Consider the following 26,322-nt stretch of genomic DNA (forward strand, 5'->3'; position numbering starts at 1 on the left):
CAGCTGTCCTGGGCCCGAGGCCTTGGAGGCGCTCGCTGACCTGCTGTGCTCACCACCTCAGGGAAATGCAGACCCGGTCCCTGTCTCGGGCCATGAGGTATTTGCGGGAGGAACATGTCCCCCAGTCCCTCCACTGTGTGACTTCTTGGGAACCTCTGTGTCTGGGAGGAGGGGTGCGGAGGAAACAGCCAGAGTACTTCCCTGGGCCTGCACACTGCTGGGCCCTGGCCTGGAGGGGGCTGTGGGCATGCCACCAGTGAGTCTGGAAGCTCTGAGAAAGCCCAGCGCTGGAGCGCTGGAGTGTCCATGTGTCTGTCCCTCCTGGCTGGGCAGCACTGCCTCTCCAGCCACCTCTTCCGGCCAGCCTCACCCAGGAGCCCCTGGAGTTGGCTCCGGCCCCTACAAGGGCATCTGAAGGGAGCACCTCCTGGCATTCCTTGTGGGGGCGGGGGCTCAGGGCTGTCTCCGCCCCGCTCACCTTGGTGGAATGTCACCTGTGGGCTGGAGCAAGTTGAGCCACCGGCTGCCTGCTGGGGAGACGTCTCCGGAGCCTCCACCCAGTGCCCTGCCCACCCCCACCCTCGGTCTTCGCCTGTTCAGGGAAGTCTGTGGGTGAGAAACCGCCCCCCACCCCAAGCCAGGGTGTCTCCCCTGGGTCCCTGGTCCAGTTGGGCACACCGTCACTGTGGGGCAGGCCCTGACGCCCCCTGCCGGGGAGTCCTGGACCCCCGCACCCCAAAACGCGCACCAGGGCTTCCGTGGGAGGGCGGGGTGGGGTGGGGTGGGGCTGGGCCCGCCTGCTGGGGCCACCTACCTCCAGCGGGAGACAGTTCCTCCCAGGATCCCAGGCCGGCGGGAGGCAGGGAGCTGTAGGCCTTTGAGATGGTGAAACCCTGACCAGAACCCGCACACTGGCCTGCCCGGCCCCACCCCTCCCTGGCGCAGGGTGGCATCCCGTGCTCTTTGCATAATCTTGTGGCTTCTCTATCTCTCCCCGGCGGCGCAGCGGCCACCATGGCGACACTGCTGTCCCACCTCCAGCGGCGCCCTCCCCTCGTGCGCCAGGCCATCAAGATAAGGCGGCGCAGGGTCAGAGACCTGCAGGATCCGCCCGCCCACAGCGCTCAGGAGGTAGGGGTGACGTCGAGGAGGAGGCGAGTGGCCAGGGTGGGGCTCTGTGGTCTCTGGGCGCGGGAGTCGTCCTCTCGCGGGCTGCGGTTGAGGATGCGGTCCCCTTCCCTGCCTGTCGCGGCTCCTGGACAGGGCCTTCTGGGTTGGCCGGCCAGGGTCTGCTGTGTGTTCTCTGGGCCATCCTGGGCCTCCAGTCTGGGGTCGCAGCCTCTCTGAGTCCCCTCCCTCTGGAGGGGCCACCCGCCCGCCCTAGCCTCCGGTCTTCCCGCTCTAAAGACACCTGCTCCACTAGACAGGGGGTGGCCCTGCTGTGGGCCGGGCGGCTTGGGGATCCGCTGAGCGGTCCCCGGCCTGCCTGGCATGACCCTCCGTCTCCCACCTCCACTGCTGGGCCTCACTTCCGCCGCTCGGGTACGGAGCGTGGCCGCCCGATAAGCAGAGCTGCTTCCTCTGGGGAAGGAAGGGGCCACGGGTGCAGAGAGCTCACGCTGCCGGGGCCGCTGAGCGCCAATGGACCTCAGCCACGGGCGGGGGGCTGAGGAGGGCGGCCCAGGGGCTGGACTGGCAGGAGGCCTGCTGTGGGAACAGGTGTGCGGCGCTGGTGGGTTGGAGGCGGGGAACTAGGGAGCCCTCAGCCCCGGGCCCGGCCTGGCCTGCCCTGGGAGGAGGCATTGCTGCTGTCTGAGCCCTGGTCCAAGCCTCGGGGCCACCTTGTCTTTTCACCTTGCTCCCCAGATCGAGCCTGCCTCCCACCACCTCTCCCCTGAGGAGGTAAGAATCGGAGTGCTGGGGAGGCAGGGAGGTGCTGGGAACACAGTCCTTGGGTACTGGCTGAGGCAGGTGGCCACAGGGCGCAGGGGGCGGGGGTGGGGTGGGCGGTGGGCCCTTCTGGGCCTTAACCCGCCATGCCTGTGCACTGTGGGCGCCTTGTCCCAGCTTTGGCTGTGCCGTGTTGGTGCCAGGATGGGCTTGGGGGGCGGGGGCTCACCTTGGAGTGGCGGCCGGGGATTCCTGAGGTGACCCTGCTGTGTCTCAGCGGGCCCTGCTCTACGAGGAAGCTCTCTACACCGTCCTGCACCGTCTGGGGCAGCCTGAGCCCGGCCATGTGCGCGAGACCTCGGAGCTCCTGTTGTACCTGCGGGAGGTGAGTGCGGCCCCGCTGTGCCCGCCGACCTGCTGCCCCCACCAGGGAGTCCTCTCTCCCCTGCCCTGGGCCCTCAGCCTCCCACGCTCCTGCCCCACCAGGCCTTCCACGTGGAGCCCGAGGAGCACCAGGAGATGCTACAGCGCGTCCAGAAGCTTGAGGTAACCCTGGGCCAGGACCAGCCTGGGGCAGCGGCTGGGAAGCCCAGCTCCCTCTGGGACTCAGGCTCACCCTTCTGTCCTTCTAGAAGCCAATATTTTGTCTGAAGGCAACCGTGAAACAAGCCAAGGGCATTCTGGGCAAAGATGTCAGTGGTGAGCAGGTGGGGGAGGGACCCTGAGTGCCCCCTTCCCAGCCCCTCCTCCTCCCCAGCGGTCTGTCTGTCCCAGAATCCAGCTGGAGCTCCCAGCTCCCAGATGTCCCCTGGGCACTGCTGGCCCCAGGGCCTTTGAATCTGGGATGGGGAGGGACTCTGCCCCTGGATTGGGGTGATGAGGGCAGCTCCCCGGGAAGCCCTGCCGACACCCAGGTGGCCTTGTCCTCCCCCTCCTCGCCAGGATTCAGTGACCCCTACTGCCTGCTGGGCATTGAGCAGGGGGTGAGCGTTCAGGGGGGCAGCCCTGGGTCCCGGCGTCGGCAGAAGGCTGTGGTGAGGCACACCATCCCGGAGGAGCACACCCACCGCACCCAGGTCATCGAGCAGACCCTCAACCCTGTCTGGGAGGAGACTTTCATCCTGTGCGTGGCCCAGCGCCGGCCCCGTCCCCTCAGGGAGAGCAGCAGTACTTCCTGGCTCGGGGGAGGGGACTTGGCTTGATTGGAGGCGGGGCCTGCTCTCTAGGCCAGAGAGTGTGGAGGGTGTGGAGGGTTGGGCCCCGCTGGGTTGATCTGGGGGCCAGGCCCAAGCCTTACCTTAGGGGAGGGAGGAGGAGTTTGCAAGAAGGGGCTCAAAGGGGACAGTGGCTAAGGGGGGGCTTGGGAGCTTCCCAGGACAGGCTCTGGTGGGGTCCGGCCCTCCAAGGCCCTCAGCCTGGTCCTTTTCCTCCCATAGGGAGTTTGAGGACATAAACAGCTCGAGCTTCCATCTGGACATGTGGTGAGGGGCCTACCATGCCCGTAGGGGTCCGGGAGGGAAGGGTGGGCATTCAGGATGGCAGGACCTTCTCCCAAAGAGGTCAAGGGCTCCCGGGACAGCCTCTCTGTCTCCTGCCCACACCTTGGCCCCCGCAGGGACATGGACGCGGTGGAGTCCGTCAGGCAGAAGCTCGGGGAGCTCACAGATCTGCACGGGCTGCGAAGGTGAAGGGCCCGGGAAGAGGCTCCTGGGGGAAGCAGTGTGGGCTCTTTCTGCCCTCCCCGTGTGTGCATGTCGGTCGCTGGGCTACAGGCTCTGTCCAGGCCCAGGGGGGCGCAGGAGGGGGACAGATCCCCGCCAGACACCTCAGTGTCTTGGCCCACCCCTCTCATGGCCCCTGCCTGGAACAGGATCTTCAAGGAGGCTCGGAAGGACAAAGGCCAGGACGATTTTCTGGGGAACATCGTCGTGAGGCTACAGGTGAGTGGGGTCAGGAAATAGGGTTTTGGGGGAGGGACTCTGGACCCACACCAAGCATGGGCCTGGGCCGCTCCTGCCTCTCTGGCCCCCCAGGACCTCCGCTGCCGAGAGGACCACTGGTACCCTCTGGAGCCCTGCACCGAGACCTACCCGGACCGCGGCCAGTGCCACCTCCAGTTCCAGTTCATTCACAAGCGGGTAGGTCCGGGGCCGGGAGAAGGGCGTCTTCCAGTGACCTGTCCGGGTTGGGCAGGCTGCCCCCAGGGACAGGGTCCTCTCCTCACGGCCACGCCGGCCCCGTTGCAGAGAGCTCCGGCAGCCAGCCGCTCCCAGCCCAGCTACACGGTGCACCTGCACCTGCTCCAGCAGCTGGTGTCCCATGAGGTCACCCGGCACCAGGTACTGCCCTCCCTGAGCTGGGGGAGGAGGGGGGTGAGGGGCCTGCTGGCCAGGTCCTGATACCCTGCTGCCTGTGCCCTCAGGCAGGCAGCACCTCCTGGGACGGGTCGCTGAGTCCCCAGGCTGCCACCATCCTCTTTCTCCACGCGACACAGAAGGACCTCTCTGACTTCCACCAGTCCATGGCGTGAGTGCGCCTGGGAGAGTCAGTCGCCTGGGAGGCGCCAGCCTCTCCCTCCCTGATTGTGCGCCTACAGACTGGCAGGCCGGAGTCTAAGCCTTGCAAGATCTCTGTTTGGCCACAACCGTGTGTCAGGCTTTTGAGTCCACTGCCCACTTTAAAAATCTGGAGGTTTTCCATACAGAGTCACAGCTCCAGCTTACTGTGTACCCCAAGTGCCGCCGTCCTGCTGGGCTGCAAGGGGTCACACATGGCAGAGCGCGGGGCCTCCCCAGCCCCTCACGGCTGCCATTGGCCCAAGTCACTCCCTGACGCTCTCTGAGTCCCTTCTGGGCATTTGAATTTGCTGCCCCTGCCCCAGAGGTAGCCTTGCGCCCCAGCTCCAGGCCTCTGGAGTCAACAGATTGGTGCGCTGGCATTTCCAAATCCCTGGCGAGGGCCCGCCACGTCCCCTGGGCCCTTGTACGTTGTGGGAAGGTGTTCGAGTGCAGGTGAGGTGTGCCCGGGGCCACGGCGGACACTTGGCACTTGAATAGGGGGTGGACGGAGGTGGGGACAGGGACAGCTTGTAGGACCACAAGCAGGTCGGTATCCCCAGACAGGTGGGGAGCGACGCAAGTTTAATTTACCTGTTTGAAAAGCACCTTCATGGGGGTTCCCCAGGAGGTCGGTGGGGGCAGGGCGTCTCGCTGTTCCCCCCCAAGTCCCCCTCCCCCCGCTGGCCGGCTGAGGGCTTCCCATGTGCCGCAGGCAGTGGCTGGCTTACAGCAGGCTCTACCAGAGCCTGGAGTTCCCGAGCAGCTGCCTCCTGCACCCCATCACCAGCATCGAGTACCAGTGGATCCAGGGCCGGCTCAAGGGAGAACAGGTGGGCCGTGCAGGGGGACGAGGAGCGCGCGGGGCAGGCAGGGCTGGGGGAGCTGGCTCTGGGCCCCGGGCCCCCCCCCGCTCAGCTCCCGATGCTTGGCCCGCAGCTGGAGGAGCTGGCCGCCTCGTTCAGCAGCCTGCTGGCCTACGGCCTCTCCCTCATCCGCAAGTTCCGCTCTGTCTTCCCCCTGTCTATGGCCGACTCCCCGGCCCGGCTGCAGTCTCTGCTCAGGTCAGCGGCTCCCCCTCCCGCTCCCTCAGTGAGGTTGGGAACAAGGGGACCCCTCGGGGGGCGCCCGCTGCCACTGTGGGTGGGTGGAGGGTCCCGGGCACAGCTGCCTGTCTCCACAGGGTCCTGGTACAGATGTGCAAGATGAAGGCCTTTGGAGAGCTGTGCCCTGACAGCGCCCCTCTGCCCCGGCTGGTGACCGAGACGCTCAGGGTGCGGGGGGTGCTCACGCTGGGGACGAGGTGGGCACGGACCTTGAGCCTGGCAGCCCTCCCCGCTCACCGCCTCTTTGCCCACAGACCGGCACCACCGAGTGGTTCCACCTGAAGCAGCAGCACCATCAGCCCATGGTGCAGGTGGGGGGGCTTGGGCAGGGCAGGAGGGGGCGTGGGCGGGGTGCTCAGGCCCTGCGGGCCTGCTCAGCGCCCCTCTGTCCCTGCCAGGGCTTGCTGGAGGCAGGCAAAGCCCTGCTGAGCCTGGTACAGGACGTCATCGGCGACCTACTGCAGTGCCGGCACACGTGGAACAAGATCTTCCAGAAGTGAGCAGGTGGCTGGGTAGGGAGGTCACGCGGCAGGGGCTCAGGATGGGGACCAGCAGGGCCCCGGAGGTGCTCCCGGGTCACACCTGTGGCCTTCCTTGCAGCACGCTCAAGGTCGACCTCTTCTCCATGGCTTTTGTGGAGCTTCAGTGGCTGGTGAGTCTCCCCCTGGGTCTCCAGCGTTTGCCCGGCACCCTGGCTCCGGAGACCTGTCCCACTGCCTGCCCTTTGCAGGTGGCCAAGCAGGTACAGGACCACACAGCGGCGGTGGCGGGCAGCCCCGTGTCCCCGGAGATGGGCGAGAGTCTATTCCAGCTCTATGTCAGCCTCAAGGAGCTCTACCAGCTGCGACCAGGCCCCACAGACAGGTAGGTGGGCAGCCGGCTGTTGGCACAAAAGAGAAGAGAAAGTCAAGGCGGGTCCGCACTAGCCCGGGCATTCTCGGGCATTCTCCAGGCTGAGCCCCAGCTCTCCGTAGGGATGGAGTCCTGGCCCTGGAGGGCTTTCAGCGCTGGTTCCAGCCCGCCGTCCCTTCTTGGCTGCAGAAGACTTACAGCGTGGCCCTGGCGCGGGTGCAACGTGCCGTGCAGATGGATGAGGTAGGCGCGGGGCCTGAGACGGGGGCCCGGCTATGGGGTTTGGGGCTCTGCTGGGACCTCTAGGATGCGCAGAGTTGGTGACCAGCTCTTGAGGCCAGTTGTGTGTACCCCGCTGCCTCCCGATACCCCTGGTTTTAACTGTGGCTTTCCTTTCCAGACTGATCTTTGCAGCCTGGGGGTCTGGGTGGAGCCTGCCTGCCCCTTGTGGCCCCCTGCCCACCTGCTTGGTGGCCGTAGAGGCTCTGAATGCCTGGGGAAGGAAGGAGGGAGGGAGGGGCATGAATCTGGCCAGCCCTGAGCCCTCCGGTCTGCACCCTCCCCCCGCAGCTGGTGCCCCTGGGTGAACTGACCAAGCACAGCACATCTGCCGTGGACCTGTCCACCTGCTTCGCTCAGATCAGCCACACTGCCCGGCAGCTGGACTGGCCCGACCCAGAGGAGGCCTTCATGATCACCGTCAAGTTTGTGGAGGTGCAGCGACTTCACGTGTCCTTCCCCATCTTCCTAGGACAGCCTCGTTTGACGTGCCCTGATTCTCCCAAGCTCCTGCCCTAGCAGCCTCCAAGGGGCTAAGTCTTAAATCCCCAAGTCACTGAGATTTCCGTGCCTCCCCGCATTGGGGCCCCCAATTGTCCTCTCCCCACCCCAGGACACCTGTCGGCTGGCTCTGGTCTACTGCAGCCTTATAAAGGCCCGGGCCCGTGAGCTCTCGGCAGGCCAGAAGGACCAGGGCCAGGCAGCCAACATGGTAAGGACCAGAGCCGGTTGTCGGCCCGGGGGTGCGGGTAGGGACGGCCATTCCCGGCGAGCTCAGGAGGCCACAGCCCCGCGTGCCTGCCCTCAGCTGTGCGTGGTGGTGAATGACATGGAGCAGCTGCGGCTGGTGATCGGCAAGCTGCCCGCCCAGCTGGCCTGGGAGGCCCTGGAACAGCGCGTCGGGGCCGTGCTGGAGCAGGACCAGCTGCAGAACACGCTGCACGCCCAGCTGCAGGGCGCGCTGGCCGGGCTGGGCCACGAGATCCGCACCGGCGTCCGCACCCTGGCGCAGCAGGTAGTCTGTCCCCCTCGCAGGGACCCCACCCTGCCCATCCTCGGCCTCTTCGGCCTGAAGCACCCCCAGCAGGACTTGCCACCCCTCCCTGAACCGAAACTCAGGCTCCCTGTGACCTCACCTGTCCCCACATGCTCACCCCCCGGCCTCCCTCCTGCTGTTCTGTGTCCCCAGCTGGAGGTGGGCATCGCCACGCACATCCAGAAACTCGTGGGCGTCAAGGAGTCTGTCCTGCCTGAGGATGTGAGTGGCCCTCCCCAGTCACCGTTGCCAAAGGGGCTTAGGGTGGTAGGGGCAAGAAGGCCTTGGGTGTCAGAGATGAGTCCCCCAGACTTGGGCAGGAAATGTTCCCTCCTGGGCCTCGGTTTCCTGCTTGGATGCTTAAGGGGGCAGGGGTGGGTCATTCCGCGGGCTGTCCCCAAATCCGCCTGGGGACCGCACGCAGGTGGGGAGGGCTTAGCCTTGCAGCCGAACTGATAGGGGTGTGCAGCCTTCTGAGTTCCCTGTTTCTGCGAGCCCGCTGACTCCGGCGTGCCCACCTGTCCGGGGGCAGACCGAGTGATGCCACCTTTGTGGTCTGCGAGAAGGTCACTCCGTAATTCAGCAACCCTCTAAGTGCTCTGTCACGGGCATAGATTTAGGTACGGAGGTGTGGATCGGGGAGGAAAAGTGATAAAACTCCTGCCTTCCCGGAGCTCACATTCTGCCAGGGGAGGTGGAGGAAGAGCCAGAACCATAGCTGTGCCTAGAATTACATGAGTGTGTGTGTGCGGTGACGTGTTAGTAAGTACAGGAGAAAATGAAGATTTGTATTCATATTTGTGCTTTTTTTAAAAAAAAATTTATTTATTTATTTGACAGAGATCACAAGTAGGCAGAGAGGCAGGGAGGAAGCAGGCTCCCTGCTGAGCAGAGAGCCCGATGTGGGGCTCGATCCCAGGACCCTGAGATCCTGACCTGAGCTGAAGGCAGAGGCTTTAACCCACTGAGCCACCCAGGCGCCCCTGTGCTTTTTTTTAAAGATATTTTTAGACAGTGGTAGAGAAGGCCTTACTCAGAGGGTGACAGCTGAGTCAGGACCTCGAGGAAGCGAGAGAAAGATCCCTGAGGGTTTCTAGGGGAGGGCATGGCCAGACCCTGCAGCAGGACAGTGCACGGGCCGCTGGAGGGCCCTGGAGGAGGCAGGGGCGGCCGGAGCCCCTCGCGGGCAGGGCTCCCTCAGCTCCGGCACACGTTCTGAATGGAGCAGGCGAACGCTCCTGGCCCTCTTTCCTCTTCTGAGTCAGGGCATGGGCAGTCAGGGCATGGGCGTGGGCCAGAGCCAGACTTGCCGCCCACCCACCTCTCCCCAGGCCATTCTGCCCCTGATGAAGTTTCTGGAGGTGAAGCTCTGCTACATGAACACCAACTTGGTGCAGGAGAACTTCAGCAGGTATGCGGCGGCCTCCCGCTCCGTGCCCCCCCCGCCCCGCCCCTCTTCCCTGGCCTCAGCCATTTTCAGGGGAGGATGCAACCAGCCTCTGCTTAAGTGCTCACTCCTAGAGACAGGGAGCTCACTACTTCACACACCTGCCCATTTCCCTTCAGGCTGAGCAGAAAGCTGCCTGCCCTTTCTCCCTTAGCCCTGGGCTTTCTGTCCCTCCTAACATTACAGGCAACTGGTGTCTCTCCCAGGATCCAGGGGAACTTCTCGTTGGGGTCTCTCTTAAAGCAGGGGTCCGGCACACCAGGCAGGCAGCAGGATTAGAGGTCAAGGACGTGGGCTCTGGCCCACCTGGATTCAGACTCTAGTTCTGCTGCTGCTGGGTGGGTGCGTTCAGCGGATTACTCAAGTTTTCCATGCCGACAGTCACAGTTCTGGCCTCTAGTGAGGATCAAGTGAGTCACATGGGGTCCCAAGCGCAGCCCCTGTGCAAAGGAAGTGGTCGGTGCTGAGCTGCCCGACGATGACCGTGGGTTCTCCCCACAGGAACTGGGCTCTGAGGCTGCTGCCCCTCCCCCCGGAGGTCCACTCCTGGTGGCTCGGGGGGGCCCCAGGGAGCCCACTGTTGTTATTTCTCGGGGCACAGTATGCCAAATGTTCAGCCGAAACAGTTAAATCTCCACTGCACGGACTTGACTCACTACAGTCTCAAAGGCAGTTAGAACAATTGGTGCACAGGAAGCACGCGAATCACGAACACACTCAGTCCATTACCTGCCATGAATGCGACCTTCCCCACTCTTAATGATGCAACCCCATTTTTGCTTTCTGTGCTGAACCATGTGACTCTCCTTTGACATGTGATTTCCGTTATTTCAGGTAGTTAGCAGGACTGTGGCTTGGTTGCTACTTTTTTCTCCCCAAGGGGTAGTAGATGCTAATCCGGGTCGACCTCCTATTCCTTCTGGCCACTCCCATATTGAATCATCATTCTGTCACTGGGGTTCCAGGCTCCCCGCCCCACCTTCTTGTGGGGGTTTGATAATCCTACTGAGGAAGGTTCTTTGCTAGGTTGTGAAGCGTGTTGGCTGGGACTGGCCCCATCTGCCCCCTCCCCCTGCTCCCCTGCACTTGTCTTCCCTCAGGAGACCAGCCCTGCCTCCCTCCCTCTACTCCTGCCTGCTGCCCTGGTCCCCGCCTTACCTGAGAAGCCAGTGGGAGTGGGAGCGTGGGCTGGGGAAGAGCTGGGGGTGAGCCTGGGTCTCTTTCTCAAGAGTGTCTCTGCTTCCTCCTCTTCCACTCTCCTGGGCTGGACTGGTGTCCCTCTGCACCTCCCCACCTCCCCCCGCACAGTCTCCTGACCCTGCTCTGGACCCACACGCTCAAGGTGCTCACGGACGCGGCTGCCTCCCAGCGGAGCTGCCCCCTGGCCTCCAGCAGGCTGAAGATTGCGCTGCAGGTAAGAACAGCCGGGCCAACAAGTGATCACGCTGGCTGGAGACAAGTGATAATCCGGGTGAGGTCACCTCTGCCGTCTCACCCCTAGAATCTGGAGATCTGCTTCTACGCAGAGGGCTGTGGCCTGCCACCCGCGGCGCTGCACACAGACGACTTCCAGGTAGGGGGCTTTTGGTGAGCTGGCGGGGTAGGGGGAACCTGCCTTTCTGTGCTCACCTGTGTCCAGGACGAGCTGCGTAATTTACAGGGCCCGGCACAGAAAGAAAATGTGGGTCCCCTTTTCCAAAAATTACTAAGAATTGAAAGACAGCAACAACAGAGCATTCAACCAAGCAGAAGCTTCTTTAAACTCGGTGACGGGGCGGCTGTGCAACTGTGGGGGGGGGTGCACAGTTGTGACGCCCACCCTGTCTGTGCCTCGGCTGTCCCCCGGGGCCACCCCAAGGGTGCGTTCCCCAGCCGAGGCTCCCCGACAGCCGGAGCTTTGCTATCACATCGCTGCCGGCACCGGACGGGGGTGACTGGGGACAGCTTAGGGGGCTTCTCAGCTGCGCCTCGTTCCCAGGCTCTGCAGAGGGACCTGGAGCTGCAGGCGGCTTCCAGTCGGGAGCTCATCCGGAAGTACTTCTGCAGCCGCATCCAGCGCCAGGTGAGGCTCTTTCCCTCCGCGCCGCCCCCGGCGCACCTGCAGCCCCGCCTCCCCTCCCCTCTGCCCCTCACGGGCCCCGCGCTCCACCCCTAGGCGGAAACCACTTCTGAGGAGCTGGGGGCGGTCACAGTCAAGGCTTCCTACCGCGCCTCTGAGCAGAAGCTGCGTGTGGAACTGCTCAGCGCCTCCAGCCTGCTGCCCCTGGACTCCAACGGTGAGTGCGGGCTGCCCACCGGCTTCTCCCCGCGTCCTCACTCTGTACCCCACAACGTCCCCCCGCGTCCCTGGCTGGCCGCTCTCCCGGGAGGGAGCGCTGGGTGCATTTCCTTCGTGCCCCCAGGAGGGGGCAGTGCTGCTGAGCAGGGCACAGCGGCCGGAGCTGGGCACTGGAGGCGGGGAGCTGGATATCCTTGGCAACGTCATCTCCCCGGGTGACCTCCCCACTTGCCAGGCTCCAGCGACCCCTTTGTCCAGCTGACCTTGGAGCCCAGGCACGAGTTCCCTGAGCTGGCCCCCCGGGAAACCCAAAAGCACAAGAAGGACCTTCACCCTCTGTTTGATGAGACCTTTGAATTGTGAGTGGGTTCCCCTGCTTGCCCCCCCTTCCCCAGCCCTGGACTCCCCTCAGCCCTGCTCCTGCCGCCTGAGGCCAGTTCTGAAACGAACGCATTTGGGTCCCCGGGAGGGGCCACTGGAACAGGGCTTTGCCGGGACCTGCGAGGAGTGGGACTGCAGGGGAGAAGGCCCCTGCCTGTTGGACTTAGAGGCTTGCTTCCAGGAAATGGTCCTGCTCCTGAGGTGCTCTGTTCCCCAAGACAGGAGGGTCTGGGGAACACAGGCCCCGGGTTTAAAGTCCCAGCCCGCAGAGGCGGCTGAGAAACGCCTTTGCCATCCTAACCCCCATCTGTCTGCCCTCAGCTCCGGCCTGTCCTCACGAATCAGAGATGAACGGTGTGGGGGGGGTGCCAGGGACCATGTAGGGGGCAGGCCGCCGAGCCGGACTCTCTCTCCCATTCAGCCTGGTGCCCGCTGAGCCATGCCTGAAGGACGGAGCTTGCCTCCTGCTAACGGTGCTGGACCATGACACGCTGGGGGCTGATGACTTGGAAGGGGAGGCCTTTCTGCCACTGCGCTCGGTGCCAGGCCTGACCGGGACTGAGGAGCCTGGCGAGGTGCCTCAGACCCGCCTGCCCCTCACCTACCCTGCACTCAACGGTAGGCCTGAGCCCCGGGGCAGAGGCTGTGGCCCAGCATTGGGGGTACAGGGGAGGGGCGGCCCGTGAAGGTCAGGCAGTGGCCCCAAGGGAAGCGAATGAAGTTGGGGTCAGAGGAACCCCCCCCTTGGACGTGGAAGCCAGCGGAGTCAGTGTGGGGTCTCGTGTTGCTGAGTGGATCTCTCGGGCTGATCGGGAGAGCAGTGAAATCTGGGAGGCCAAGTGCCGTGTGACTCTGCAGTGTGGTGGGGGGAGAGGCTGGGTCTCCGACGGGGGTGCACACGCCAGGCATTCTCCAGGCTGGACGGTAAGAACAGGTGACACGTCTGAGCACTTACTACGGGCCGCCTCATGTGTCAGCTGCTAGTACAGCTATGTTACAGACGGGTAAACTGAGGCACAGAGAGGTTAACTAGCTAGCCTGCGGTTCTAACAGTTGGACCCCGAGGCACATCTCACTTGGCCTCTTCCAGTGCACGTTGGGTCGGAGTGTCGGTGCCAGCGCCGTCATGCGTCTCGCCTTATCCGTCAGGCTGTCTTGTGAGCTTGGCTGGTGTGTTTCCTGGTTTCCAGAATGGCTGGAGAATGGGTCTATGCTGTGCCCCCTGCCACTACCCAGGCACTGCCTCCCCCCGCCACAGTCTGACGCCCGAACGCCTCTCTCCACAGGGGATCCCGTCCTGCAGCTGCTGGAGAGCCGGAAGGGTGATCGGGAGGCCCAGGTGTTTGTGAGGCTGCGGCGGCAGCGGGCCAAGCAGGCCTCCCAGCACGCCCCAAGGCCAGGGCAGTAGCAGTGGAGGTTAGGGATGGGGCTGCGTGCCCAGCAGGGGCCGGCTTTCCTGAAAGGTCTGGGTTCTCCCCACCCTAGTGCCAGCCCCCCAGCCTGGCCGAATGCTCCAGAAGGACCCTGCAAGTCTGGGGAACCCCAGCGTGAAGATCACCTCTGGTCCTTCTGCCAGAGCAGGGGCCTGTGGTGCTGGTGCCAGGACCCTGTTAGTATTTATCTTCCCTCCTTCCTGCCCTGAGGCCGCCTTCAGCAGTGGCCTCTGCCTTCTCTACCTGACAGACAGCAGCGCCGGGGGGGGGGGGGGGGCGCGGGGCAGCGGTCTGTGGCCCCTGGGGGAGACGCCGCGCCGGGCTCTGGCAGAGGCGGCTCAGCCCCCTCTTTCTGGCAGGCCCATTCCAGTCTCCACCCTTGAGCACCTAACCTTGGTTCACTGGGGCTAGTGAACAAAGCCTCCTGCGGAGGGGAGGGGACCCTGCCAGAGACCAGGCTACAGCTGCCCTGGTGGCTAGGGCAGCGGCTGTAATGAGGGGAGGGAGCCTCAGTCCTCTCCCAGGCCGGGGAGCCTCGAGCCAAGGACCTTCTGGCTTTCAGAGGTGAAGGCTGGCAGGCAGTGGGGTTGGCAAGGAGGAGAAGCAGAAGCAGAAAAGTCAGCTTGGCCAGCCAGGTCTGCTGAGGACACCTCCTCCCTGGGACAGTATCTGCCACTTAGGGACTTTCTTAGCAAAAATAAAAGAAGAAAAAACCCATTGTCCTCTAAGGAACTAACTATACTGTCGGCCTTCATTGGGGCCCAGATTAGTCAGGCCATGCAAACCCCCTCCTCAGCCGTCAGGAGACCTTGAGCTGCCCCCGACCTGGGGCCTGGCCCACCCCTCACTCCCCCATGTTCTAGAGCAGGCGTGGGAGTAACTGATGCACAAACAGGGCTTCACACAAAACACGACTAGGCATGTCCGTTTGTGGGTGCTGCCCGGCACTCCGATGGGAGCACTGGGAGTCCGGGGAGGGGGGGTTCTCCCATGAGTGAAGGCTGAGAGGAGCAGGTCCTAGGCCAGGCTGGGACTTAGTCCAGGTGGACCCTGTATTGGTAGTCAGAGCCCAAGGCCAGGTTGTCATTCTAGCTATATGACCCTGTTTGGGTCCCTTAACCTTTGTACGATGTGGGCTGGAGATCAGATGAGATCATCTTCAAGACTCCTCCAGCTCTGAACCTGAGCCCCACACAGAGCCCAGTGGGTGCATTTTCTCAAGGCACAGGCTAGGCCAGCTCTGAGCAGGGGAAGCAGGTGGCTCAAAGGCGGAGACCCTCCTCCTCCTTTTGAGAGAGCAGTAGGTGTCTGCCTCTCTGGGAGACGAGGGGCCTGTCGTCTTTCACCAAACAGGCATCAGGTTCCAGCCAATAAGTGGGTCCCAAGCCTAGGAAGTCCCCAGGACTAAAGGTCTCCCAACTCATTTGCACGAGCAGGCCTGGGTGGGAGGGCACTTGAGCTCCGTCTAGGGGCCTGGAGCCACCTGGGGGCTTGAAGGTGGCGGCAGCTGCCTAGCCACACCTTGGGTAGAGGCCTGAGCTCCTCCGTGGCCCCGCTGGGGCTGGCGCGGGGCTGAGGGGGGCCCGCTAACTCATCAGAGGCTCTTACTTGGGGCCCTACTCTCCCTCACCCCCATGTGAACAAGCTACGGCTGTAAGTTCATATTTTATTTCCAATAGGTTTGGAGCTTGATTTTTGATTTTTGTAAAAAAAGTTTTCACTTAATTCATTGAAAGCCCTTTCGTGCTGAGCCCAAGGGGGAGCCTGGGCCAGGCCAGACCCTTCACAGCCCTCTCGCTCCCACCCCAGACCCCGAGCGCTGGGACAAGGGCGGCTTCCCTCCGCCCGCTCTGCCCCTCCCGCCCCCGCTGCATCTTTCTGTACAGAACAATTTTTAAAATGGAAGCTAAGACACAATATACATTGGACAGGCACGCACACACACGTACACAGGCGTCTGCTCCAAACGGGCAGGACGTCAGCTGCACTCAAGAGAGCACCAAGGAATGCATACGGAGCCCCTCCCGGTGAGGAGCGCAGGGCCTACGCCCCGCCTTGGTCCCCAGTCCGCAGCTCCTTCCTGCCATTTGCCCCGCTAGCTGCCGGAGGGAGGGCAGGGAGGGGGTCGCTGACAGCAGCTAGAGGGTTATGAAGAGGGCAGTGCCAGTCTGGTAAGGGGTCCTGGGGCCAGGGAGGCTGCTCTGGGGGCCCGGAGGGAGAGGACTGAGGAGGACTCCTGGCCTCAGGAACCTGAGGGGTAGAACTCCCGGGCCTTGCCCCTCAAGGAGCTTCAAGGGCCCAGGCATGGGAGCAGGGCTGGCCCCTGCAGCTTTGGCCTGCCAACCCCAGACTAAATACACATTTGGTAAACCTAGGAGCTAGGCTGGCTTAGACCCCAGCACACCCCCCTTCTCAAGCCTCGTGGCTGGGAACCAGGTCTGGCCCTGGGGATGTCCACACCCCTGGCTCTGGCCATGGCCTGGGGAGGCGCAGTGAACAGGGCCTGCTCTGAAGGCCTGGCTCCTCCCCTTGGCCCCTTTCAGCTTCCTGCTCGGGCCCCAGGAAAAAGTTCAAACTAGTTAGTTTTCCTACATTAAAAAGAGACAGAAACATATCCCCTGCCAAAAAGACGGAGGGCAATGAGGGGCCTTTGTCTCTGCGGTGGAAAAGGAGAGAGTGGGCAAGGGCAGGGCTGCAAAATAGTTTCTTTTAAAAAGTGCTTGGTAAGTCTGTTTTAAAGTGTGTGTCTATATCTATGTACAGATATACACACGGACACTGTTCACACACTGCTGCCCACGCATACCTGCACACGTACAGAAATGTATACATATAATCATATACATATACATACATACATACATACATACATATATATATACTTTAAAAAGTCCTAGGTAAGAAGATCTGAGCCGGGCCGGGGCCAGGCCTGCAGGGTCACGACTGGAGGGTGTGGGCGCGGCTGGGCTGGCAGACCGGGCAGTCGCTGCCCTCAGCACAGAGCTCGCACAGCACGGCGTGTTGGCATGGCAGCAGCGCTCGGTTCTGCTCCTGACACTTAAGGCATCTCACCGACTGCAGGCGGAACACGGCCTGGGGGGGGAGGAGGAGGCGGTGTTCACTGGCCCGGCCCTGGCAGACCGGCAGCGCGCTCCGCATCCGCTTCAGCCCCCTTGCGGCGAGGAAACCGAGGCACAGAGCTCCGAGGCACAGAGCTCCGCAGCACACTCGCAGGCCTCCGCCAGCAAGCCAGAGAGCAGAGCTGGAGTTCAGGGTGCTGCCCTCAAGGCTCCCAAAGTCTGCTCCCAGCCCCCCCCCCCGGGGAGGGGGGAGGCCCAGGGCTGCTCCACAGCTCCTGCCCCGACAGGCTCTTCCTCCCACAAAGCCTCTGCCTTGTTTGCTCCTGCAGCGACCCTCAGTCCCCACAGAACAGTGAGGCCTGGCTACAAATGCCCGGAGAAGGAAAGAATGTGCTTTTCTGCTGTGCCATGCTCCCTGGGCATCCAGCCGGGCACCTAGGAATGCAAAGTAGCCCTGGGGACCTAACCGTTCTGGAACGTGTGCTGGTATGTGCGGAACTCACGAGGGGAGAAGCACCTTGATGCCACTGAAGGCCCAGGCCTAGTGACGTGTCCTGGGTCAGCACTGCCCAGAACGGGGGTGCGGCGGGCACTGCTGCGTCTCCACCTCCACCTTTGTCACCTCCCCCAGAAGGGACACTTCCTCCCCTCCAGGGCAGCATCCTGGGTCGGCCCAGCAGGTGGGCAGAGGCTCTCAGAAGGAAGAACCATGGACCCATCAGAGTCAAAGTCCTGAGGCTACTGTATGCCCCGCCCAGCACTCCCCTAACCTCCTGGGCTGACCTTGTCCACTTGTTCCAGGTGGGCCCGCAGCTGCTTCTGGAGGGAGTAGAGCGTGGAGAGCGAGAGGGCCTCCAGGTCAGAGAAGGTGGGCAAGGCCTGCGGGTCGGGGCCCGAGTGCAGCCGCTCCAGCTCTTCCTGCAGCTTCTTAACCTGCCCCTCCAGTGCGTCCCGCTGCTCCCGGGCCAGCTCGCACTCGGCGCCGGCTGCACTGGCCCGCTCACCGGCCTCCTCTGCCTCCTTCTTCCAGGCATCACAAGCCTGTGGGCCCAACACACAGCGCCTCATCATGACGGCCCCCTGCCCCCGTGTCCCCTGCAAGCACCTCTCTGGGAGCCTGCATGGGCCACTTGTGGCTGCAGGGCCTGCTGGGGAGGGAGGAGGCGGGCACTGCCTGCAGAGAAGAGAGATGTCAGGGCCCGCGAGAGACCCTCTGTAGGCAGGGAAGGGGGCTGAGCCCAACACAGCAGGGGAGCACTAGGCAGATCTGGGGATGCCGCAGATGGACAGAGGAGCCATTCTTAGAATCTAGAACCTTGGACCTGGAGCCCTGGGAAGTTAGGGCTTCTGGGGAGAGGCCAGCGGTGCTGTGGGACCAAACCAAATAACTCACAGTGGGAATTCCGGGCCTGGGACACCAGCCACCCCAGGGTCCTGACTGGCAAGGTAAGTGTTTCCACGGGAGAAAGGAGGGAATACAACTGAGTTTCTGCTGCCCTCCCGCTCCTGCACCTGCTCTAAGATGGGCTCGGGCTGGATGCCGACTGGCCCTGGGAAGGCGAGTGGGTGTGGGCGCCCAGTACCTGCTTAGCCTGCTTCCAGGACTCCTCCCACTGCTTGATGGTGCCGTTGGCTTCCTCGAGCTCTTGCCTCAGCCGGGCCAGCTCAGCAGCCCCTGGCCCTGACAGGAAGGCCGGGGAAGTGCCTGGGGAGAAGCTACCAGAGGCAAAATGCTCCCAGATGCTGCTATTCATCCCGTTCAGACCTGCCTCAGGAAAGGGAGGAGCATTAGAGCCCGGAGGGTTTCAGGCCTGAGCCCAGGCCCTGGTCCTGTCCCACCCTGTCTGGGAAGCTTCAAGAGGCGAGCTGGGCAAGGCCTCAGCAATGTCAGGCTGGGGAGCCTCACAGGAGTGTGCAGGGCCCACGGTCGCATCAGACCTACTTGAGCACCACCTGCTACTCCAAGTTTGGCACTTTGGAGGCTTGGCATCCTCAGCATTTGCCTCATAGGGTGATTCAGGGGACTTGGGAAGTGCGGCAGGGAGAGGAGCTTTGCAGATGGCAATCTGTGACTGTGAACTGACTTCTGGGCTAGAGGGAGGGGGAGCCTTCTTGCACCTTCTGTAAGGCTTGGGAGGAGTTCAGGGGCAAAAATGCAGCCCAGAGCCTCAGATGATGGCACAGCTAGAGCAGGAGTAGTTCGGGGAGCCTTGGGTTCTTTCCCCTTGTCTTACGATAAACAAATAGGGGCGCCTGGGCGGCTCAGTGGGTGAGAGCCGCTGCCTTCGGCTCCGGTCATGATTCTGGGGTCCTGGGATCAAGCCCCATGTCGGGCTCTCTGCTCAGCAGGGAGCCTGCTTCCTCCTCTCTCTGCTTGCTTCTCTGCCTACCTGTGATCTCTGTTAAATGAATAAATTAAAAAATCTTTAAAAAAAAAAAAAACAAATACACTGTTGCTAAGAATCATGCAAATAGTAGGGGCGTCTAGGTGGCTCAGTCAGTGGGGCATCTCACTCTTGGTATCAGCTCAAGTCATGATCTCATGGGTCCTGGGATCAAGCCCCGTGTCAGGTCCCACCCTCAGCAGAGGGTCTGCTTGAGATTCTCTCTCCTCTGTCCTTTCCTATGCTCTCTTTTTTTCTTTTTTTAAAAGATCTTATTTATTTATGTGACACAGAGAAAGAGATCACAAGTAGGCAGAGCAGCAGGCAGAGAGGGGGAAGCAGGCTCCCTGCTAAACAGAGAGCCCGATGCAGGGCTTAATCCCAGGACTCTGATATCATGACCTGAGCGGAAGGCAGAGGCTTTAACCTACTGAGCCACCCAAGCGCTCCTATGCTCTCTTTCTCTTAAATATGTATTTTTTCAAATTGTATTTGAGAGAATATAAGTGGGGCATAAGGACAGAAGCAGACTCCCCACAGAGCGGGGAGCCCGACACCAGGCTTGATCCCAGGACCCTGAGATCATGACCTGAATCTAAGGCAGATGCTCAACCAACTGAGCCACCCAGGCACCCCATAAATAAGTAAATCTTACACAGACACACACACACAGGAAGTAATAAACCCAATACACATTCAGGGCATCTGACTCCGAAGGCTCACTCCTTCCAGTACGCTAAGCCGCGTGGTCCTCCAACCACACACTTGCTGTCTTTTGACAGCGGATTACCTCTGTCAAAACACCATGTGTCTTGCTCTGCGGCCCCTGGGGCAGCCCCTATCTTCCAGAGGGGGATCCATATCCACGTCTGGCCTCCTTCTGCCCACACATCCTTCTAATAATTTCTGTCTTACTCCCTTCCCCACTTATCTAGCCAGGATGTTCCAGAACCCTCCAAGCAATATAAGTGTATCCAAAATATGAGCGATGCCATCCTGTGTGGAGAGCCTGAGAGGTGCACAATCTATGAGCCTATGTGCTCAGGGGAGAGAACTCAGAACCACCCAGCCCGCCCCAGCAGCGAGCTCTTCCCAGGCCCTCCACTCCATACTCAGGCAGTATTTTCTCTCTTGGAGAGGAGCCACTTCCTCTCTTTTGACCATCCAGGTCAGGTCCCCTTTACTCTGAATCACAAACGAGGCCTCTGGCTCCACCCAACAGCGACAGTCCCTAAGTGTGCTCTGGATGTCTGTGCTCCTCTGCCTCCCTGACCAGACCATGGCTCCACGCCAGCAGGGACCGCTGAGCTCACAGTGCACCTAGAAGCTCTGCTCAACTACACGGAGAAGGAATGAACGAATGTGCGGCCACCGAAAGGGCTACAGTCAAGATGCTTCCAGAATCCGAACAGGTCAGACAAATGTAACCGAAAGCATCGAACCCTGACAGACTCAACATAAAATGGAATAGCCCCTTCCAAACCAGAAATATGCTAAGACAGCAACGTGCTGCCCTAATCTCTGGAGTGAGATTAGCGAGCTCCCAGCCTAGTCAGGACATCAAATGTGGCTCAGAGGCTGAGGCTCTGTGTGACCAGGAAGCCCAGCACCCTCAGTGGGGGTTAGTCCTGATCTGCTCCAGCAGCCACTGGGGCTGGGGAACGAAGAGCAGAGGTGGCACGTTGGGTACCGAGCCGTTGAATACCCACACCCGCCTGCCCACCGGTTGGGGAGCCTGTGGCTCGCCACCCCCTGCTTCTACCGGCTGTGACGGACGTGCCCTCCAGAAGCCACAGTCCGCACCATTCTGACGCCGCTGTGCAGCAAATAGCCTTGGGGGTTCCAGTGAGGTCTGCTTGGTGTCTCTGTTTACTAGGAAGACCACTCTGAGCCTACTCAGACTTTTCCCTTTGTCTCCTGTGAAGCTGGCTATTGGGAGCCCACCTCCCCCAGTTCTGGGTGACCGGGCAGAACCAGCACGCGGGCGTGAGCAGCACCTGGGCCCTGGCGCTGGAGGCTGCGGCTTCTCACTGCACGCAGGCCCCAGACCCAGCCCTTCCTCACGTTATTCCACTTAAGCCTCATCACCGTCTTACGAGGAGGATGCTGCCATGATACAAATTTTAAAGCAGAGGAAACTGAGAGGCTAAGTTGCTTGTCTAGGTTTATCAGCTAAGGGAGACGTAGGACAGGGACCCAACCCACCTCCAAGCCATAAGTCACTGGCTTCAACCTCCATTCTACGCTGCCTCTGGCTGTGGACAGAGTGGCCAAAGCACCTTCCAAAGCACTTTCCAAACCTGCCCCAGGTCTCAGAGACACGCACCCCCTCTTACCCAAAGATCCATGTGATGCTGAGGTCCCCAGAAATGTGTTTTCTGACTGGCTCAGGTGGCCCTGGGGCTGCTGCAGGAAATGTGAGGAGAGGCTGACAGGAGGGGACGGGGATGCCGAGTGGAAGGAAGCAGAACTGCCCAAGGAGCCGGGGATGTTCACGGGCGCAGAGCTCTGCAGCAAACTGCCACCTGGAAGAGAGGCCCCGGAGGCCCAGTGAGGGCAGGGCAAGCTATGCAGAGCCGCACCAGCAGGGGGCAGCCCATGCCCACCCTGGGCCTAGGAGCCCACCCTCGCATGCCGCCCACCCGCTGCCCAGTACCAATTGTGATGCCGCCTGGGTGGGGCACTGTGCTGTTATCGAAAGTCTTCTCTAGGGCAGCCACCCCGAACTCGTTCAGGTCCAGGTCATCCAAGGCAGACTCTGGAGACAGAGAGAGGGGGGTGAGCCTCCTTGCCGGCCGAGAGGCCACACCACCCTGAGGTTCCAGGCCTCCGGGCCCCACCTGCCCTCCTCTGCCGCCTCTTCGTGCTCAGTCCCTCTAGACCCATGCTCTCAAGCCTCTGCCTGTCGGGCTGCTCCTCTGCCAACACAGATGCCCTGTGCTGTCTGTCCTGCCAAGTCCAGCTCCAGTGGCTCTTTTCTGAAGCCTTCACGGATACCTCCAGGGGACCCAGTGCAGACTTCCTGACTCGGACAGAGGTCTGGTCTTGTCTCCTGGTGTTACCGCTCAGATGTCTCAGCCCTGAGTTCTCCGGGGGCAAGCAAGCCTTTGGGCCCTCAGTGGCTAGTGCACAGCAGGTGCTTGATGAATACCCACAGCCCTCTGCTAGACTAGATGGGGAGGCTGGGAACCACGCCCCTCCTTGAGGGCAGGTGTTGGCATCTCTTAACATCCCAGTGCTTAAAACAGGATCTGGCACAAAGCAGAACCCACAAATGACTGCTTAGACAGAAGGGCAGTGGCTTCTACTGACCAGGAGCTCTGAGGACAGTTGCACAAGTTGTTCGCTATACAAGAATACCTACTGAGAAAATGAGTGAGGGCTGAATGACCTATGTCATGGAATGAAACTGTGCTTGTCCAGAGGAGGAGGTATCTCTTTCTAATTTGCATGACGAGCAAACTGGAGGCTACTTTCCTATAAGGGCTAGTCTTGGCGCACACCTTGGGCTCATTTTCCCTTTCCAAAGGGCTCAAAGTGCCCGCCCTCTGACTCTCCCAAGACAAATGTCTGAAGTAACAAGTACGCTGGTTTGAATATCACTCCAGAGACCTAGTTTCTCTAACTCCAGATCCAGTCCTGGACTTGGCATCAGAAATGGCCTAATTACCTATGACGGACTCTACCGTGTCGCTGGTGGGATAGAAGGGCAGAGCGTTCGCGTTCATGCCAGGGACGCTGCTGGTGCCAGCAGGGCTAGGGGGAGTAGCTGCCAGGCTGGAGGTGATGCTGGAAGAGATGCTTGAGGTCAGGGGGCTGCCAGCGGGAAGGATGCCCAGCACGTCCTGCAACGAGAGAGGGAGGCGGCGGCGATGGGACGGCCGCTCAGGGAGGCCAGGGCGGGACGAGAGATGGGGGCTGGGAGGCGCGGACGGGAACGGCGAATCCCCGCTTGCCTCCGGACGCCCCCATGCCCAGACAGGACCCCACCCACTCGACACCTTGTCGACAGGCTGGAGGTGGGAGAACTGTGGCTCCCAGGCTGCAGGGCCCACTCCCCCTAAGTCCTGTAGCAGGGGAAGGGAGAAGTCAGCCCCGTGCCTAGCATAGTACGGATGCGCAAGAAATACTGTTTTTGGCAGTTGATCACGTGAGGCAGTTGAGGTCAGGGGTTCCTGGGCTTGACCCTACCCTCTCCGGAGCTGGGGCTGGGGCCCCACTTCAGTCCTGCCCTCGGCTTGTGGGTAAGCAGTGGCCCTACTCGCTGAGGCCTGGGACTCTGGGCCTGTCCTATCGATAGCAATGCCAGAAGGGCAGAAAGGGGGCTGAGGGCTGTATACCTGTTTGGGTTGAAGCAGAGGTTGCTCTTGGCTCCTGGCCTCTAGTGAATGGGGTTTTAACTTGGCCTAAGAGAGAAAAGTCAGAACAGGAGATGAATGTGGTGCTAGGGAGGGCCCCTGAGTCCAGGAGTCCTCCCAAGCATCAACCTGCCATGGCCCGTTATGGGTGAAGGTCCGTGTCATGCAGTTCCCCTCTGTACACATACCCTGCTCTCCCTCCCCACCCCTACTCCTTTCCCTACGCTAGGAGTCAAGGGAACTGTTCTTCTCCCTGGTGACTCCAAGCCTCAGTTAAGTCCAATTAGGACCCTCTGTCCTACTCCTCAAGGCCCTGCCACTCCACCAAGGCAGCACAGGGCAGGGGGAAGATGAGCTCTGGGGTCACAAGACAGACAGGAGTCCCTGCTCCTCTGTTAACTGGCTCACAGGGTGAGTGAGGTACCTGGCTGCGCTAACCTTCCTGCCTTCGTTTGTAAAATGGGACAGCCTCACTCCCTCTGCTTAGCGTTGCAGAGGCTGAAGACAGGGGCCTCCTAGCTCGCAGTCCTGTTCCCCACAGTTGGGCCAAGACAGCCCTCCAGGGCTTCTCCTGCCCCATGCAGGGACAAGGCTAACCTCACTGGGCTTCCCCTTATATCCCTTACCTGGCATTTAAAATTTTTCAGGTACTCGGCTCCCACCTGGTCTTCCCTCTCAAAGCCAGGAGCCTTCTTATAGCTGCCAGGGGCGAGGCCAGACTCCCCAGGGAAGACAATGCCTTCCAGGTTCGGGGGCTTCCTGATGGAGCCCGGGGGGGAGCCACAGAGATTAGATGGGCTTCCTAGATTGCTGTTTCTACAGAGGAGCTGCAGAAAAGAAAGGGAGTGGCTTGGTGGGCAAAATGTGGGCTGGGGCATGGCCCATCCTCTATCCCCTTCTCAGAAGGAGGTTCTTCAGCAGGGAGCTCAGTTCTGTTTCCATCTGCCAATGGGCATCAGCTACCATGCGGGGACCCCCGAACCTCATGAGGAGATTCTGGGGGGAGTGTGACGGAAGGCCTGTATCCCTTCTACCAGCTCTATCCAGGCTGACCAACACAGGCTGTGGGTACACCACCCTCCACCAGATTTTGACAGAAAAACCCTGGGGCAGAAAGAGTAGAACCCCTTGGCCTGAGGCAAAATACCAGGGTGCCCGTCCCAAGCACAGGCTGTGAGGAAGTGGGGGCATCAGAGGCAGGTGTTGGCTCCTGGCTAGGCACAGTGCCCACCCACTCCCTGGACAGGCACGTACAGCACTGAGGTCAGGGGCATGCGGGCTGGAGGGGCTCACGGGCACCGAGTCTCCGGCAGCAGATGGCATGTACAAGACGGGACCCGGCTGAGTGGGGCTTGACACAGTTGAAGAAGGTTGTAGATCATCACCGAGAGGCGGCTCTGCAAAAGACAGGATCAGGGTGTCAGCAGGCTCGGTGCCAGCTCTGTCCCTCCAAAACCACATCTGGGTGTTTTTCAAAGGAGACCATGCCCCTGTACACAAAGGGAAGGGTCCTACCTTCTTTCTATTAATACTGCATACTGTGCACTTACTTTGCACCAAGCAATTTGTATTAACTGCAAACTTCACAATAATCGGAAGATGCAAATAATATTGTGGTTTTCATTTTACAGATAAGAAAACCGGGGCTCGGAGAGGTAAGTTAATCTCCCTGGGTGGCGAACTCTGGTCTGTACTACTCCAGAGCCTGAGCCATTAATCACTTCTTTGTGTTGTCTCAATCAGTGGACCCAGCTGGGGATGACCTCCGTGCCGAGAATACACTCCCCGTTCCCAAGGGCCTCTAATCCCAGAAATAACGCCTGAGCCTGAAAAGAGGGGAAGGACAGCCGGAGCAGTGGTTTGTGGCGGACGGGGGTTCTAATTTGAGCTCCATCTCTGACCCGGGCAGTGGTCTGGAGCATGATATAAGAACCGAGAGCCGTGGGGCGCCTGGGTGGCTCAGTGGTTAAGCCACTGCCTTTGGCTCGGCTTGATCTCAGGGTCCTGGGATCGAGCCCCGCATCGGGCTCTCTGCTCGGCAGGGAGCCTGCTTCCTCCTCTCTCTCTGCCTGCCTCTCTGCCAAATAAATAAATAAAAATCTTTAAAAAAAAAAAAAAAAAAAGAATCGAGAGCCACGCTGTCGGTCGCAGCAGCTGTGAGCCCCATGTGGCTACCAGGGGCTGGTCTAAACTGAAACGTGCTACACCCACCTACTCAAGTGTGCAACAGAATTCAAAGACCTCGTTTGGAGGGAAAAAAGTAAAAATATTTTTTTCTATACTATTTTTGAAAGGATTATCATTTTTGTATCATGTTAAAATTTAACTTTTTTTAAAAAAACATAGTTACTAGAAAATCTAAAATAACACGAGGGGGGGGCACCTGGGTGGCTCAGTGGGTTAAAGCCTCTGCCTTCTGCTCAGGTAATGATCTCAGGGTCCTGGGATCCAGCCCCACGTCAGGCTCTCAGCTCAGCAGGGAGCCTGCTTCCTCCTCTCTCTCTGCCTGCCTCTCTGCCTACTTGTGATCTTTGTCTTTCAAAAAACAAATAAATAAAATATTAAAAAATAATAAAATAACACGACGAAGTTTCAGTCAATTTTCATTGCACAGTTGTGCTCTTAGGAGGACGGAGCGCCAGGTTCAGTTAGTGACTGCCACGGATGTGGCACAGGGTGGCTGCTGAGATCTGCCTAGTTGGCTCTGGGAGGGCGCCTCACCCTGCCTGGGACTGTGAATGCCTGACCAGGGGCCCGGTCCTGCTCTCTGTCTCACGACCTTGGAAGCTCCAGGGTTTGAGGCCAGTTCCGGGGGGTGTGTGCTGGGGGGACCAGAACTTCCAGTGAGGCCAGAGCCCGCTGCTGGCCAGCCGACGAGAGGCCGCTCCTCTGACAGCCCGAGCAGAGGGTGAGGGGAGAGGGCGGAGAGGGCAACGGGAGCAGCGTACGTTCTACGTGGGCGAAGGCGCAGAAGGGTCCTCGGGGACAGCTGCCCGACTGCTGCATGTCATTGCACTTGGTGGATTTATAGATCTGGAGGGTAGAGCAGAGGCAGGTCAGGTTTAGGCAAAGAGGAACAGGCAGACATGGGTGCCTTCAACACAGGAGGGTCGGCTGAGGAATCTTTCTCCTCCCGTGCCACTTCCCTAAGCTTCTCCCTACTGATTCTTGATATTCAAACTCCTGAAGCGGATAAGGCCATCCCCATGCCAAAGACAGCCTCCATTCTAGGGTCGCAGGTTC

The 26,322-nt window shown here is 60.9% G+C and overlaps 2 protein-coding genes and 1 long non-coding RNA gene across 13 annotated transcripts in view; 2 read left to right on the forward strand and 1 right to left on the reverse strand.

The window, feature by feature from the left end:
- The first annotated feature begins 472 nt into the window (after positions 1-472).
- UNC13D (unc-13 homolog D) lies at positions 473-13,530 on the forward strand. 5 transcript variants are annotated; one of them, XM_059150257.1, is made up of 33 exons: positions 473-612; positions 1,007-1,154; positions 1,867-1,902; positions 2,168-2,275; positions 2,377-2,436; positions 2,523-2,589; positions 2,833-3,013; positions 3,327-3,371; positions 3,506-3,574; positions 3,761-3,830; positions 3,924-4,028; positions 4,137-4,229; positions 4,313-4,416; positions 5,161-5,278; positions 5,385-5,509; positions 5,629-5,719; positions 5,806-5,862; positions 5,950-6,047; positions 6,152-6,203; positions 6,282-6,415; positions 6,526-6,646; positions 6,974-7,117; positions 7,296-7,394; positions 7,491-7,697; positions 7,872-7,940; positions 9,050-9,129; positions 10,474-10,579; positions 10,667-10,738; positions 11,144-11,227; positions 11,321-11,441; positions 11,679-11,802; positions 12,246-12,442; positions 13,111-13,530. In XM_059150257.1, exons 1-33 carry the CDS (start codon positions 488-490, stop codon positions 13,230-13,232), a joined length of 3,432 nt encoding a protein of 1,143 aa, XP_059006240.1. In that variant the 5' UTR covers positions 473-487; the 3' UTR covers positions 13,233-13,530. The 5 variants fall into 5 exon arrangements, with proteins under 5 accessions (XP_059006240.1, XP_059006241.1, XP_059006242.1 ...); XM_059150258.1 differs by having other exon boundaries at positions 494-612; positions 1,007-1,131; XM_059150259.1 differs by lacking the exon at positions 473-612 and adding an exon at positions 807-885 and having other exon boundaries at positions 1,007-1,131.
- A 1,379-nt stretch (positions 13,531-14,909) lies between these two features.
- The window catches only part of UNK (unk zinc finger), a 32,753-nt gene continuing 21,340 nt past the window's right edge, over positions 14,910-26,322 (reverse strand). For 6 of the 7 annotated variants that reach the window (XM_059150272.1, XM_059150267.1, XM_059150268.1 and 3 more), the window contains 10 exons: positions 26,028-26,112; positions 24,334-24,476; positions 23,706-23,906; positions 23,062-23,127; positions 22,392-22,566; positions 21,378-21,479; positions 21,058-21,246; positions 17,921-18,102; positions 17,121-17,378; positions 14,910-16,350 (listed from right to left, as the gene is read on the reverse strand). In XM_059150272.1, coding sequence (XP_059006255.1) covers positions 16,195-16,350; positions 17,121-17,378; positions 17,921-18,102; positions 21,058-21,246; positions 21,378-21,479; positions 22,392-22,566; positions 23,062-23,127; positions 23,706-23,906; positions 24,334-24,476; positions 26,028-26,112 — 1,557 coding nt within the window. In that variant the 3' untranslated portion in view covers positions 14,910-16,194. The remainder of the gene's footprint in view (positions 16,351-17,120; positions 17,379-17,920; positions 18,103-21,057; positions 21,247-21,377; positions 21,480-22,391; positions 22,567-23,061; positions 23,128-23,705; positions 23,907-24,333; positions 24,477-26,027; positions 26,113-26,322) is intronic. The other variant, XM_059150274.1, reaches the window with a different exon arrangement.
- On the forward strand, positions 24,470-25,178 carry LOC131817019 (uncharacterized). Its single transcript, XR_009348279.1, has 2 exons — positions 24,470-24,734; positions 24,823-25,178. It is a non-coding gene; the product is annotated as an uncharacterized LOC131817019 (long non-coding RNA).

This window comes from Mustela lutreola, chromosome 15 (genome assembly GCF_030435805.1).
Source record: "Mustela lutreola isolate mMusLut2 chromosome 15, mMusLut2.pri, whole genome shotgun sequence".
Lineage (NCBI taxonomy): Eukaryota > Metazoa > Chordata > Mammalia > Carnivora > Mustelidae > Mustela > Mustela lutreola.

What these genes read in the sequence shown, in the direction of transcription:
- UNC13D (XM_059150257.1), top strand. Translation starts at nt 488, where the DNA reads ATGTCACCTGTGGGCTGGAGCAAGTTGAGCCACCGGCTGCCTGCTGGG. An exon ending in GGGGTGACGTCGAGGAGGAG is followed by an intron (nt 1,155 to 1,866) that starts GCGAGTGGCCAG and finishes CTTGCTCCCCAG; the next exon opens with ATCGAGCCTGCCTCCCACCA. An exon ending in TTGTGGAGCTTCAGTGGCTG is followed by an intron (nt 6,204 to 6,281) that starts GTGAGTCTCCCC and finishes TGCCCTTTGCAG; the next exon opens with GTGGCCAAGCAGGTACAGGA.